The sequence below is a fragment of the Scardinius erythrophthalmus genome (genome assembly GCF_964197995.2).
Source record: "Scardinius erythrophthalmus genome assembly, chromosome: 7".
NCBI lineage: Eukaryota > Metazoa > Chordata > Actinopteri > Cypriniformes > Leuciscidae > Scardinius > Scardinius erythrophthalmus.
Genome location: NC_138227.1, coordinates 2,579,472 through 2,596,971, shown reverse-complemented (window position 1 = coordinate 2,596,971; position 17,500 = coordinate 2,579,472). Strand labels below are relative to the sequence as shown.

At 34.9% G+C, this 17,500-nt stretch overlaps 1 protein-coding gene across 1 annotated transcript in view; it reads right to left on the bottom strand.

Moving 5' to 3' along the window:
* The window catches only part of clpb (ClpB family mitochondrial disaggregase), a 48,814-nt gene that overhangs the window by 17,578 nt on the left and 13,736 nt on the right, over positions 1–17,500 (bottom strand). The window contains exons 4-5 of the mRNA XM_081369733.1: positions 9,382–9,485; positions 6,885–7,013 (exon numbers count right to left, since the gene is read on the bottom strand). Of these exons, the coding sequence (XP_081225859.1) occupies positions 6,885–7,013; positions 9,382–9,485 (233 nt within the window). The remainder of the gene's footprint in view (positions 1–6,884; positions 7,014–9,381; positions 9,486–17,500) is intronic.

Here is a 17,500-nt window from a genome sequence, read left to right as displayed (position 1 = left end):
GATCCGAAACACTTCATATGACAGCACGAGTGATTATGAATCATATTTTTGCAGGAAATTCAATGAAAAAAAAAAGGTTTAAATAATCATGTGTTCATGTCTTTTTTTTGACTATGTTGTAACTATAAAATAGTAAGTATGATATAAAAAAAAGTCATAATTATGACCAAAAGTTTAAATTATGATAAAGTTAACCGACATAAGTCAAAAGTTGAAATTATGACACAAAAAGTTGAAATCATAAGATAATAAGTGATAATTGAGTACGCAAGACAGAAATTGACAAAGTCAAAATTATTAGCCTACATAAGAAGTTGTAACTATAATATACTAAGTCATAACTATGATATAAAAGTCATATTTATGACAAAAATTGAAATTATGAGATACTAAGTGATACTTATACGAATTAAAGCACAAAATTAACAAAAAGTCAATATCATGAGCGAAAAAGAGAGAAAAGTCATATTTATGACACACAAATAATAATATAGCAATATATTTTAAGATATTATGATATCACTGGTGATGTTTAGCGCTGGCTTTTGCCCTGCATGAACACGTTCCGATACAGCAAAAACACAACCGATCCGTTACACTTTATATGACAGCATGAGTGATTATGAATCATGCAATGCTTTATATCACATTATAGCTAATTTTGTATTTTTTTGATAGTCAAACGCATGAAGATACTTCATATTATTTGCAATTTGATGGACACAAATCAAAAGATCAAGTGATTCATATCAAACGAGTGAATCAGTCTGAATCAGATTCAGCACTCAAATAGTCAATCTGAAATGGGCGATTCTGATTGGATGAGACACCTTTAACATTATTTACTATATGTTGTAACTATGAGACACAGTCATAACTTTGACAAAAAAAGACATAAGTATGACAAAAAGTTGACTATGACATAAAAAGTTGAAATTATGAGATTCTACGTAATTATGCCGAAAATTATGACAAAAAGTCAAAATTATAACATAAAAAGTTGTAACTATAAGATATTAAATCATAACTATGTTATACAAGTCATAATTAAAACGAAAAGTTAAAATTATGAGATACTAAGTGATACTTATGAGAATAAAAGCAAAACTTGACAAAAGTCAATATTTTTACATAAAAAGTCACAACTATGAGATATTAAGTCATAATTATGACATACACATTTATGATATTACAATATATTTTAAGACACTATGCAAAATCTTAAATATACTTCTCTTATTTTGTTAGAAAACCAAGATTTTTTACAGAAAGTAAAAAACAAGATCACACAATTTTTTATAATAGGTTATTCTTGTTATTATTTCTTTCATAATATAGACAGACTTACTGATTACCACCTGAAAAATGGAGAAATGTGTCAGTAAATGATAAGAAAAAAAAATGAACATAAATAATATTAAGGCGATTATAATAAGAGATATACATGATGTATGCATAGATAAACTGGATCTATAAGTAAAAGCATATGCAATATATTTTTAAACTTAAGATTTATCAACATCTAACAAAATATTTGTGCCACGTCTTAAAAGGCACTCCTTTTATTTGGTCACATTTTTCAGGTCCTTTTATGAATTCTGTATTAATATGTAAACCGTAAAGAACTAACCCGTTCAATAACCCGTTCCGCAGTAAAGCATCACACACACACACACACACGCCTGCCTCTAACACAAAGAAATAGACAGAAATAAAAACATCACTGCACATCAAATTACACACAAACTCGCTCAACGGAACAAACATTTCCTTCTTCCCTCGTAAAATACAGTTTATCCGCAAACACACAATCGATATCTGTACACGGGCGTCTTTGTGGAGCGGCCGAGTCCCCGGGCATTGTGGGTAATCGCCCAGATTATTGATAAAACCTTAAACGTGTCCGTCTAACAAATCTCAATCGATAGCGGACAAACAGAAAGAGGAAAACTAATAAAGAAATACAAGTCGAGCACGTCTCGTTCGCAGCAAGTCTCTCGTACCCACATAATAAATAGCATCATTTAGTGGTGTAATATCACACACACTTCCCTCGGGCTCTTTCTGCAGCTGGTGGCAGTGCGGGCCGGTTTGACCCCTAGGGGTCAGAGTTCACGCACGGGTGATCAGTCACGTCCCGGCCCTGAGCTCGACTGGGGTGATAGATGAAGATGCGCACTGACCAGCCGCTCATCAGGGAAATAACGCGCTCACCTGCCCGTAGGTGTGTGTGTGTGTGTGTGTGTGTGGGAACTTTAGAGGAGTACAACTGAAGAAAAATGTCCTCTGAAGTTCAAACAATCCTTATAGAGAAGAGGAGAGTTGCACTGTGATGCAACTAGACGCGTGATTTTTGTGATGCATAACACAATCACAGCGCGTGTTAATCATAATTTATAGTTATGTTTATTATTATTACCAGAAGAATAGATAATTTACTCAGCAAGGATGCATTCAATTGATCTAAAGTGGCATTAAAGACATTTAGAATATTGCAGAAGATTCAAATAAATGCTGTTCGTTTGAACATTCAATTCATCAAAGAATCCGGAGATTTAAAATCTGTTTTCAACACTGACAAAAAGTATTTATGAGACACTAAGTGATAATTATGAGAATAAAAGCCAAAACCTTTGACAAAAAGTCTATATTTTGAGATAAAAAGTTGTAACTATAAGATACTATTAACTATCATATAAAAGTCAGTTATGACAAAAAAGTTGAAATTATGACAAAAATTCAAAATTATTACATTAAAAGTTGTAACTATGAGATACTAAGTCATAACTATGATATAAAAAGTCATGATTATGACAAAAACGTGTGATTATGACAAAACATTATGAGATACTAACTGATAATTATTAGTATAAAGCCAAAAATTGACAAAAAGTCAATATTATGAGATAAAAAGTTGTAACTATAAGATACTAAACTGAATAAAAATGTCCTCAGTTCGAACAAGAGGAGACTTGCACTGTGATGCAACTAGACGTGTGATTTTTGTGATGTATAACATGATCAGAGCAATCAGAAAATGTGCTAGGGTTGTGTAATCATAATTTATATTTATTATTATTATCCAAAGAATAGATTTTTTACTCAGCAAGGATGCATTAAATTGATCTAAAGTGGCATTAAAGACATTTAGAATGTTGCAAAAGATTCAAATAAACGCTGTTCGTTTGAACATTCAATTCATCAAAGAATTAATACATTCTTTACACATTGATAATAATGACAAAAGGTTGACACAAAAAGTAATTATGAGATATTAAGTGATAATTATGAGAATAAAAGACAAAAATGGACAAAAAGTCAATATTATAAAATAAAAAGTTGTAACTATAAGATACTAAAACATAACTATGATATAAGTCATAATTATGACAAAAAGGTTCAATTATGACAAAAAACATTGACACAAAAAGAAATTAAATGATTAAAATTAGTGATACTTATGAGAATAAAAGCCAAAAATTATGACAAAAAGTCAATATTATGAAATAAAAAGTTGCAACTTCTAAAACATAACTATGATGTCATAATTATGACAAAAAGTTTCAATTATGACAAAAAACGTTGACACAAAAAGCAAATAAATGATTAAACTTAGTGATAATTATGAGAATAAAAGCCAAAAATTGATAAAATAAAAAGTCACAATGATGAGATACTAAGTCATAATTATGACATACAAATTCAAGATATAATAATATAACAATATATTTTAAGATATTATGCTATATCTTAAAATGTACTTCTCTTACTTAGTTAGAAAACAGCTGATTTACATTACATTAATATTTCAGTGTTTTTACTGTATTTTTGACCAAATGAAAGCAGCCTTGGTGAGCAGAAGAGACTCTTTCAGAAACCTTTAATGTAGAGCACTTCTATACACATATATGTTATTATTAATAGTGAGTTCTGTTTTCATGTTGATGTTAAATGCTGTCTGTGTGATGTAGTGATGTTCATATTTCAGGGTTCGAGGAGGACAGACACACAGTCGCTCCTGTAATCTCGTTCTCATTGCATTAGCATGGTGCTGTCTCACACTGATGATGTCATCGCTGTGATAGATACACCTCGTCGCGACTCGCGGCGCTGCTCTGTCTGAGGGGGCGTGGCCTTGTTCCACTGAGACTTATGGGTAATGCGCTCCACGCCATAATCCAATTTCTCGGCATCAAAACGAGCGATTTTGTTCTTTGTTTCGGGTCATTTCTGTCACTTTAATCTAAAAATGCATCTGCTCCAGAAAACATCCAGTGATTTATAGAACGTGTTGAAGCTTAAAGTGAGTGTGTGACCGCACACCAGACATCAGACGGAGACACGGCGTATTTAAGAGTTACACTGCGCGAGTGTGTGTGTGTGTGCGCCCCGAGGCTATAATAACACACTCATGTAAATCACATCACACACACCTTCCTGTCACCTCTCATGTGTGGGTCACATAACACACTCCAGAGGTCAAAGGTTAAGCCTGACGGCCTCAGGCGAACAGGAAGAAACGCTGCACTATATTAGACAGAGAAAGAGAAATACAGAGTTTTTCTGCTCCACCAGGTGAAAATGAAAGTCACTTTTACTCATTATTAATACTTAGTACTAGAGGTTTGAGCACATCCCTATTTCATAACTCAATATTTTGTCGATAACAACAATAATTGATGATATTTAGCTGTATTTTGTAACTTTTCTGTTATATGGCCCTTAATTTCTTTTGTTTTTTTTTACCTGTAAAAGGGTATTTTTTTAAGCTTATTAGATGTATGAATCATCTTTTATGTCACATTCTTACATTTAATCAATAAATTATATTAGAATAATAAGACACTATAAGCTGTTAACAATCAAATGAAAACAAAATCAATTTTTGCACTGCAGAAGCGACATCTAACGCAGTATTTGCACTGATCACAACTGCAGAAATAATGCTATGAGATTACGGTTTAAAAATTATATTTTGAATACTGAAATCTGAAATTAACTATTTTAAAAATGATACCTTAACTTTGATTTTAAAAGCGCCAGTAGGTGGCAGCAAGTCACTAGCCGCGTTTCCATTACCCTTCAAATTGCGCAAATTGAAATAGCGAACTGAAAATACGCCCAATGGAAACACGTCAATTTCGAATAAACTCCCATTTATCGCAAACAAGTTTTTATACTCGCATGAGGTGGTTTTCCAGGCAATTCGAAAAAGAAATATTTCGCAAAACTGCAATGTAAACAGGTCACCTGACGTAGACGATGCGGTGTGTTTGGACAGAATACGAGACAGAGTTCTTTATTAAATTCATATAAGACGAGAATTACAGGAATAATGGATTCTAAACCTCAAATAAATGCCACAATCAAGAACTCGAAACAGATCTGAGGGAGAAACACAGAAACTCCTCATATGTGCCGCTCACAAGTATAATAAGGGTCGTTCGTTCCTCACCATTAATGATTGGAAAACACACACACATCTCCTTCCATTAATAATAATGGCCAGTGCAATGGCTGGAATATAATACATAAACCTACCAACGTCCGTCCCCATGGTTTTTGGAATGATTTTACTGATAGCGAGAGGAAAAAATTGAAGTTTTAGTCGCATAACATCAGTTAATGGAAACGCCGTCATTTCGCAATAGTTTTTTGTCGACATTTAGAAAAAAAAAAAACCTGTAATGGAAACACGCCTACTGTCTTAATGAGTGAGTCGTTGAATCATTCACTCAACAGATTCATTCAAACGACCGATTCATTCATGAACGGAGCAAGCGACTGCCTTTATGAATAGATCATAGAATCAACTGGAATTGAACTAGAATATTGTGTCTAAAATGTAACACATTTTAAGTTGTTTATTGAACTGTTGTATAAATCAATCTCACGTTTGCAATAGTGCTGATATTGCATGACAAAACATCACTCTTGCTCATGTGATAATGCGTAACTATATTATATAGAAATAAGACAAACTCATCAAACAGCATTTTTGCCCCCATTTACTGAACTTCAGGCTCATTTTAACTGCAAAATAACAACTAATCTACATCACACAGTGAAAGAGCGCTATCAAGGTTTTCTTTTTTACCTGATAATAAACTTGAAAAAAGTGAAAAGGAAATCAGTATCAACAAAATCCATGTTATGAGATTAATGTTCCAATTAATAATATTTTGAATATAAAAATATGAAATGTTGGGAAAAATGAAGTGATACTATTATATATGAAACTAAAACAGCCAGTAGGTGGCGGCAGGTCAAAATAAGTGAATCATAGAATCATTCACTCAACCGATTCTTTCAAACCGGCTGATTCATTCAGGAAAGAAGCAAGTGTCCATTAACTTTATGAATGAGTCATTGAGTGATTCACTCACCCGATTCATTCAGAAACAGTGAATCATTCAAGAAAGAAGCAAGTGTCTATTGACTTTATGAATGAGTCATTGAATCATTCACTCACCCGATTCATTCAGATACAGTGAATCATTCAAGAACGAAACAGCGCTGTGTGTTTTCTGCCTTGTTTATTTTTGTTGACAAAATAGAGCAAAAACAGTCAAAATTGACAATGCTGTGTCTAAACATGTGTCAGTTTTATTGAACTGTTGTATTAAATGAAAATCCCATTTTGCAATCGTCCTGGCATTCGGGAAACTAGCACTTTTGCTCGTGTGATATTGCTTATGAACAGAAAACACAAGATCTCATACAAGGGCAATTCATATGTTGAATTTTGGGGCATTTGTATTAATTTTGGTGGCATTTACGACCTTGCATGACGTTATTTTACATCAACGCCAGACTAGTTTGCTTGTTGTTAAGCTTAATGGAGGGCTGTGACATTTCCTTCTGAAACGTGTGTGTTTTCTCACCTGCGTCCAGCAGAATCCGTACAGTCCTCAGGTCATCGGCCAGAGCGGCGTAATGCAGAGCCGTACATCCACGGAAAGAAGCGCGACTGCTCAGACGATTACTGAACTCGTCCTCTCTGCTCACCAGCACTGACACACACACACACACAAACACACACAGAGTTGTGATCATCAGGTAATTCCAGTGCTGCTTTATTAAACATCAGAGATCATTAAAGGTGCAGTCTGTAAGATTGACAGCTAGTGGTGGAAACAGGTACTGCAGTCAAAATTCAAAATATGGGAGATCGTGGTTTCCCCGCCTCCTCAGACTCGACACTCGCACGGGTCGCCAGTTTGAGCACATGCAACAGGAACGAGCGCAATTGACAATGAAAATTGTCAACATGCAGTATCACAGACCAAAACAAAAACACACAAAACACGGGGAAACACATTTCAAAGTAAAATAACTGGCTGTAGAAGTGTTTTTCAGAGAAACGAGTATCTTAGCATGTTTCCTCAATATATGAAAACATATTATGCTATTTTTGTGCTTTAGTAGAGTGAAAAAGCATCCAGCACCTTTAGACTACAGGAACTAACTGCTGAATAATAACGGATTCAGACCTCATCAAATCATGAGAAGAAACTACGACAGTAACACCGAACCATGATAAATGAGACGTGTAATCGCGCAATTCATGTTACTAATAAATAGAATAATTTATTTAAATTTTGTTGCTGATTGTTAACTTCCAATTTTACACCATTTACGTCTTTTTCTATGATGACATTGGATTTGAATTCACTGTATTTTATTATAAAAAAAAACACTTCAGTGAGAGCTCATGAAATCAGAATGTAAGTATTGTGTCTTACCGGGTCAAGTCTATATTTTTAAGCTTAAAAATGCAAGTATACTCATGAAAGATGACAATAATAATTGATTTCAGACGTTTTACCGGCTCATCAAATCTTATCACTTATATGAAGAAAAAACGACAATAACACAGACGGTAATAAAACCAGATTCAGACACAAAGAAAGACATTTAATTGTGCAATTCATGTTACTAATTAATATAATAATTCATTAAAATTTTGTTGCTGATTGTTAATTTCCAATTTTACACCATTCAGTCTGACATTTTATTTGAATTCACTTTTTTAAGCGAGTATAAAGAGCTCATGAAATCAGAATTCAGGAAAAGTCTATGATCATAATTGAATAGATGATCAATAATGCATAATATCCATTACTAAGTAATATCATAATTTATTCAAAATTAAAATAAATGTTGCTGATTATTCATTTCCAATTTTACGCCATACAGTCATTTTATTTAATAACATTTTTATTAATTAAAGAGCTCATGAAATCAGATTGTGAGTCTCAAATATGCAATTATATAATTGTGTGTTTGGGCTTTTAATGGTGAGACTTTTATTTTTGTAATCAGGCTCTCAAAAATTATATAAGAATTTGGATTTAGATTTATCGGCCAATATATCGGTTATCGGCTTTCAAGTATAAAGAGTTATCGGTACGGACAAAATTTTCATATCGGTGCATCACTAATAAAAATATATAACTATTTAGGGAAAACTGTATTCTGTATTCTCATCCTGTACTCAAGGGCGTTCCACTTGTCCTGCCCAACTTCCTGTTTTAACAGGAAACAGAAAGCAAACTGATTTCATGGGATCTTTAAAGCTACTCGTTTACTCCATCTGGGCTATTCTTGTGTTGTTATTTTCTTCTGATTTAATCTGCACTGCGAAGCAAAACACTGAAACAGAGTCACACACAGACCGAGAGTGTTCAACAGCGTTCTTAAAAACAAGACAAACCGTTTAAATTAAGAACAAACGCATGTAAAACCGCTTGCATAAAGCGTGCAATTATTCCCCAGTGCGGACGCACACAGATAAATCATAAAGCAGCAACAGTGTTTTTCTTCTGTCCGTGCACAGAAACATATTTTCTCTCTGGGCTGCTGTCAGGCGGGTCGTCACGAGTAACTAATGTCTGAGAGCCAGATAATCACAACTAAACCCAATAAACCGTCAGACGACCAGAGCCCAGCGATCCATCACACACACACACACACACACACACACACACACGGTCGCATGGAATATTCTCATATTACACACACACACACACACACTCACTCACTCACTCTCATTCATCATGGTGCTTCAGGGAAAGATGCTCCTTCAAGACCAAAAAACTGCCAACAAAACAAATGTGAGTAATATACATACAGCAGCCAGATATGACAAGCGTGAACGCTGCACGTGTGTGTGTGTGTGTGTGTGATGAAAAACACTTACAAATATCATGCTGCTAAATAAATCGTGTGCCGATATGCAAACAGCACAAAATGAGTGCGTTAGAATTGATCTCTGTAATAACACACACTCCTGCTGTTTACATGTGTGTGTTTTATGAATAACAATGAAGATTATGATGATGACGGTGAAGCATCACATATTAATGTTCGTCGCCTCACCCTCTAATGAGTGAACGCCCTTCTCTCGAGCCGTCTCGTACACGCTGTTGAAGTCATCGCCCAGGTTCGGATCGGCACCCGCCTCCAACAGGACCTTCACAACACTGACACACACACACACACACACACACACACGGTCATTAACAGCGTAATCTCAGTATATGAATACAGTGAGACCACACTGCACATGTTTAAGGTGATCTGATTGATTTTTGTTCAGTACAAGATTGATTTCAAAGCAGTGAATAACACTTTTCTGACTGTTTATCTACATATTATGTTCATATTCATAACTTGAGTTTCTGACATACAGTGACGTAGACCTTTAGAGATCCGCTCAAGCTGCTTTTAGCCATTATGCACAGAAAAATATCAAACCTTTTACATATTAAAATTAGATCATTTCCAACACACATTTATGTTTTAAAAAAATAAATTTTGGGAACATTCACATGACAAACAGAGAGACAGCACATCTGCACATTATTTTCATTAATATTCAATATTTAGAAAATTATTGCAGAAATTATTATTTATGATTATAGTTATTTATGAATATATTTATTTCTGTATCACATTATTTGAAAATATGATTGTTTGATATTTAGAAAATCAATGCATCACATTGTTTAAATAATGATTGTTCGATATTTAGCTCATTATTACATCACTTCATTTGAATAATGATTGTTCAATATTTAGAAAATTATAGCATCACATTATTTGAATGTTTATTTAATATTTAGAAAATTATTATTTGAATAATGACTTGAATATTTAGCCTCATTATTAGAATAATGAATGTTCAATATTTAGAATTTTTTTGCGTCACATTTGATTAATGACTATTGAATATTTAGAAAATGACCATGCAACAATATTTGAACAATAACAGTTGAATATTATTACATCACCTTATTTGAATAATGAAAGTGTTTTACAATGAACATGAAAATTGAACAAGCAGCATTCACACGCCATACAGACAGATACTCTGCGTAGTGTGTATGAACGACGAGTCGGGACAGATTGGGTCGGGTCAAGTGTGTGTGTGTGTGTTTGTGTGTGAGGGAGTGCCACTGTTGTCATGGAGACGCTGCTGGCCCGAAACCATTCGGGTTCCAGAACACTTGAGTTAACGGAACACACACTCCCAAAGCAAACACGCCCGTGACACACACATGACTTCACACACACAAGCGTGATGCTTAAATCTGGACATGAAGGCACTGAAACTCCGAGATTCTGAAGCGTAGGATCTCAGGAGAAAGAGGCGCCGGACGATGTTCTCAGGGTCACGATGTTTATGCATGAGATGTGGTGTGTTTTAAGGGGAAAACGGGCCATATGTGTGAGACCAAAGAGTAGTGACCCTGAGCAAAGCACAAACACAAACACAACAGTGTGTGTCGAGTCCCTGGAAGAGTTCGACAGCACAGAAAGGGCCAGGATTCTTCACTGAGAAGTGAGTGGTTTTTCTGCTCGTTATTCTGAATAAAACTCTTTTATAAACTAAAAAAAAAAAAACTCACTTAGTTGAACAATCACAGTTACGACTGCTCTGACCCGAAAACCAAACTGGATATAAGAGACCATGGTAAAATAGCTCATATATGTATGTGGTAGTAAAACAGTCAAGAAAACACAAAAACCACGTTTAAAACAGTTTTCATTAAAAGAAAGATGATTCAGACGGTCAAAACACAACATGATGGCAGAACATACGGACACACACCTGCTTCTGTGAACCTGTGTTTACTAAACACACCTCAGGCTAGGCTGATCCTTCCGCTCACACACACACACACACACACACACACACACACACACACACACACACACACACACACACACACACACACACACACACACACACACACACACACACACACACACACACACAGCTGTCCAGGGCATATCTGTATCTGACACGTGGTACGAGTAAAGGTCAAAGTTCATCTGTGTTTAAGTGTTAGTGAAGATACTTTACTTTACAAAACTACATGGTTTAAACTAGTTAAACTAGCCAATCTGCACATTTAGTAACACTGGTTATTTACTCAGCTACACAACAAAACTAACTTGCAATTATCTTTAAATATTTAACTATAATACGAATAAAAAAATTATACTTTATACCATATAATATTTATACTAAATACTTAATTTTTGCAATTCCTATTACCATTTATCTGGCACAAAAACAACGAGGATCTAAATTAGAGACAGACATACACTTGAACGGATGATTTTACACTGAAGAAAAGTAATACAACTAGAAAACACTTCAATTTATGGAATTGAATCGAAAAATAACTACAATGAATTGGGAATTATTTTAAATATTTAACTATAATAATAAAAAATTGCAATCCAATTAGTATTTTTCTATGACAAAACATTGAGGATCTCAATTAGGGTGATGAGATAATCTTAAACAGATGATTTCACACTAAACTAATTTATTGAACTGAATTGAAAAATAACTACACTATATTGGGCGTTAAACTATTAACTATCAATTAATTTCTGCAATTCCAATCAGTGTTTATCTGGCAGAAAACAATCTTAATCAGGGTGACAAAATTAAACAAATAAATGAATACTAAACATAATTAATACAATTAGAAAAGAATTTAAAGAACTGAATATAAACAAAAATAAAAGATGAAGTGAAGAGACTCAAATTAATTACCATTTTTAACAAGTTAATTTACAGCACATTTAGTTTGTACTGATTGAACTGCAAAACAACATGATATTATCTGATAATTACCAATTCAGTGTAGTTATTTTTCAGTTCAGTTCCGGTTCTAGTTTCATTAATTGTGTTTAGTGTAACTTCATCTGTTAGATTCTGTCACAAACCAGCATTCTAGTACAACTAACTTGGCATTATCTTTAAATATTTAACTATAATACGAGTAAAATATTTATACTTTATTACATATAATATTTATACTAAATACTTTTGCAATCCTATTACCATTTATCTGGCACAAAACAACGAGGATCTAAATTAGAGAAGATATACACTTAAACGGATGATTTTACACTACAGACAAGTCATACAACTAGAAAACACTAATTTATAGAATTGAATCGAAAAATAACCAGGTGGTCAAAAACATACACTATATGAGTATCTGTACTTTACTTGAGTATTATTTTTTCTGGAAACTTTTTACTTTGACTTCACTACATTTGAAAGACAAATATCGTACATTTCTGAGAGTAGTAACGTCAATCAGGGCATGAATATCTTCATCTCTAAAACGAGATCGTTTTTTTTTTTCAGTAATCACTCTTCTAGGGTCACGTGTCGTGAAGTTCAGCGATTTCCCATCGTTTTATTTGAACACTAAACAACTGGTGGCAGAAATGAGAAGGCAGATCCTCGGCGCATCCATGGCAAACACAGCTCTTTCTGTTTCGCTGTTTGTTAAAGCAGTTTTGCTGTTACTCAGATATGGTTGTGTTAATGGGATTTTTATAGACCACTTGATTCAAATGTGCATGAATGGATACACATAGATGTGTACTTCTTTTGTTTGGGTGGTAGGAGTGTTAAAGGGAACACTTTCTCCGTGTGTAAGTGCTATAATCGGTGCTTCTACCAACCTAGAAACGTGAAAAGTGAAACCCAGTAACTGTGTTTTGGTGAGCTTTTCTCTGCAAGCATGTTATAAAATAAGCCGATCGAATATTCGATATGCGATACGATAATGCTTAAACTGTGTAAAATAAACTTACATTTTCTTTAAAATATATTTTAAATTATATAACCTACATGCGTGTTTCACATTCTTTTTGTGACGAGAAAACATCCCTACAACTTCTGAAAGTGGACATCAGTGTTTTACTGTAGCGTAAGAAGTGTAATTTTAACATCAGTGTAAACCACAGGGTTCAGGTTATCCTACTTTAGGGTTATTTAACAACACAAACTGAATAATCAAATGTAAAACTAAAACACTGCTTAGTTTTCACTGTATGAATTAAATATACACTGATTCTTATTAAAGCTACAAAAGTTATTCAGCCGAGAGCAGTGAGTGATTTTCTCTTTGTCTTTTGTTCATGACTCCAGTTATTGCAAGCTCTTGCGATATGCATATTGCAATACATTTGCGATATATCGTTATATTGCGCAGCCCTACTGGCCCTTAATCTGCACGTTTACACAAACGGCACAACATTTGGTTTGCAATGGCAAAAGTTGGGAGTAAAGCCTGAAGCTGTTCTGTGGATGAGCACAGACGAGCACTGAACACTATTGACCAGAACATGTCACCGCTGTCTTATAAACACCTCAGGAACTGTGGACACTTGTGGAGAAGTTCAACATGATGATGAGATGATCAGTGTAACTCCACAACAACTACAGAAATGTCTCCACTAACATTCAGAAGCTCTTCCTGAGTCTCTCCGTAAGGCTGCACTCGCTACTGGTTATTCTGGGATTCTGGATGAGGGAGATTAGCCTGTTCTGTTATTGCCGTGTAAAGACTACGCCCTCTTCTGAACGGAGGCGGAGCTAAAGCTCATTTGCATTTAAAGGGAACACACAAAAATGGCCAACTTTGACAAGCTATAATAAATGATGTGGGGGGAATTTATGGGACATAATATGTCACCTTTAAATATATAAAAAACGTCTGTCTTTTTTTGTCAATTCAGTTGTTTAATTTCTATAGGCTTTATAACATTCTAAAAGCTCTTATTTCCACAGATACTTTAAACTGGTCAGTGTATTCACTTGGTTGCTTCAGAGGCATAAGGTACTGTAAGTATTACATATAAAAATGCAACAACATTAAAGCAATGCATTGACTTTACTTTTGATACTTAACTACTTTTAAAAACAAGTACTTCTGTACTTTTTAGGGGTGTAACAATATATTTTGTCACAATATATATCGCAATACAAAAATGCAACAATATGTATTGTGGATAGTTCACCCAAAATAAAAATGACTGTGCAAGAAAAAAAATTCACGTTATAGAGTTTTACTGTCAGAACTACATTAAACTACTATATATAATGTTGAATATAATGTGTAATAATGCAATGGGGGAATTTTTGTGGGTCCTGATAATGCCAAATTTCTGATGTTACCAGTAAAAAGTGTCCTACATTATTTTAAATATATTTAGTCAGTGACAGCAAGCATATTCATCTAAAATAATCAGTATTTTCAGCTTCAGAATCATGAATATTGTTATTCTGGTGTCTCTATTGTCCTGTGCTTTGGGTTTCCAGCACCAAATTTAATCAACAGTAAATCTTTTGTTAACATTTATCATATGTCTTGGAGTATCGCAATAATATCGTATCGTGGGTTCAGTATCATGAGGGTATCGTTACACCCCTAGTACTTTTACTTAAGTAAAAATCTGTCTTTACAACTTTTATTCGTAACGGAGTAATTATTGACCAGTAGCATCTGTACTTTCACTCAAGTAAGGAAGTTGAGTACTTTGTCCACCTCTGCCTGACAGATGTGCTCAACTTAGAAACGTCACTACTTCCAGGTCTCTAAAAGAGAACGTTTATCCTAACCGAGTGGTAAATCATTACAATATGCTGCAATGATATGAATATGAGCGTTTGTTTCAAACTAAAGTTCATCCGTTGCCCTCATGAAAAAAGCATGCCCTGTTCCCACTCACTCCAGAATAATCCCAGCACATTCCCACCATGACTGGCTCTTCTCAGGCCCTAAATGAGGGATAATCCCCCTCTCCAGAAGCCCTCGCTCCCTCACTTCTGCTCTCTTTATCCTCGAGTGAGCTTCGTGTCGCTGGATCGGAACGGTCAACACGGGTTCCTCTTCATTGCGGGTCATTGTCCACGTGAATGGACAGATCTGGGTGGTGGCCGTCGCTGGGTTAAGAGTGCAAACAGTCTCACACACATCAAAGCTCAGCAAACATCTCAGTCTAAAGCATATCCTTCTCGCTTTTAAAAGAGAAACAGTCTCAGACTTTGATCACGGTCCGAGCGTCTGTCCCACCACCAAATACTCAACAATACACGTGCAGATCACAAATTACATGAACGTTAAAACGTAGAATCTGACTATATTATCACCCAGCTCTAATCTGCTAAACGCGACTCGAAGGAATGAAGGTATTAGGATATTATAATGTGTACATGCATTTGGATCTAAAATCACAGACAATCTGGGACTTAAACCTGGAAAGTTTTAGGATTCTGAAAAGTTCAAAACAAATCAAAGTTTTGTAGATTCTATATGTAAGATTATTTGTGGTTTCCTTCAATTATGCCAATTATGATTTAATTAAGTTTTAAGTTTATATATTTATTGTAAAATTACTGATTAAAAAACTAATTCGGACTGCTAAATAACCACGTCTAACCAAGTTGTGTCCCAAATTTGAAGTTGATATAGCAAAAATTGAGCCGTTTCCTTTGTAACGCATTTTCCAATTTCAAAATGTGACCCCGCCTGGACCACAAAACCAGTCACATGGATTAATTTTTTGAAATTGAGATCTATACATCATCGGATAGCTGAATAAATAATCTTAACACTGATGTATGGTTTGTTAGGATAATATTTGGCCGAGATACAACTATTGAAAATCTGGAATCTGAGGGTGCGAAAAAATCGAAACATTGAAAAAAAAAATCGTCTTTAAAGTTGTGCATTTATGTTGGTGATTGTGCTGCATTCACTCACAAAAATAAATGTTTTATATATTTACAGTACGAAATTTACATAATATCTTCATGGAACATGATCTTCACTTAATATCCTAATGATTTTTGCCATAAAAGAAAAATCTATAATTTTGACCCTTACAATGTATTGTTGGCTATTGCCACAAATATACCTGTGCGACATGTGACTGGTTTTGTGGTCACAAATGGTTTTCACAGGATGAATTTTGAGCGTTTCAAGTGACACGATTCCAGTCGTAAAGGACATCATTACATATTTCAGATTTCAGATATTTCCCTCGTCTGACACACTTTGTTCAGCCTCCACTAATGAAATGATGATATAAAGCAAGTGTCTTAAAGTCCCCTTGTAGTGAAAATCCAGCCTTTAAAGGGTTAGATCACCCAAAAATGAAAATGATGTCATTAATGACTCACCCTCATGTCGTTCCAAGCCCGTAAGACCTCCGTTCATCTTCGGAACACAGTTTAAGATATTTTAGATTTAGTCCGAGAGCTTTCTGTTCCTCCATTGAAAGTCAATGGACGGCATACTGTCCATGTCCAGAAAGGCAATACAGACATCATCAAAGTAGTCCATGTGACATCAGTGGCTCAATATTAAGTTAATCAAGTGACGAGAATACTTTTTGTGCGCAAAAAGCAAACAAAAATAACGACTTTATGCCACTATTCATTTCCTTCTCTCTAGGCCTCGAGTGAGTTCACGTAGTGTTTTTGCGCAGCGCGTCTGTGTTGCACGTCACACGTAGACTCACTATTGGCCGACGCTGGTCATGTGTGATGCGTGTGACGTACAACACAGACGCGCTACGAAAAAACACTACGCGAACTCACTCGAGGCCTAGAGAGAAGGAAATGAATATTGGAATAAAGTCGTTATTTTTGTTTACTTTTTGCGCACAAAAAGTATTCTCGTCACTTGATTAACTTAATATTGAGCCACTGATGTCACATGGACTACTTTGGTCGGGAAATAAACTGTTTCTCGTGTGCATTCGCCATCACTGAAGAAGAGTTTAAACAGATCAATCTGATCTCCTGAACACTTTAACAGCCCGACACGCTGAGATTATATCAGCTCAGTCCTGTGAGCGAACTAAACCTTTACTAGGACCTCACACAACTACACCACATCTCAAATATACAGTTGGACAGTTGACTAGGAGAATAAAGTCCAACAGCTGGACAGAAACAGAGAAAGAGACCGTCTGAATGATATCTACATTACATTTCAGTCATAGAAAAGAACAAACAGTGGCGCTTGTTTAACCATCTGGTGCTCTTTGGTCATTTTCAATCGAAAATATAATTTTTTTAAATTTGTGTCATCAGAATGGTACGAAACTTGGTAAAGGTTTTGGCACTTGCTATGTGAACACACGGTAAGAAATTCACCTGGTGGAAAAT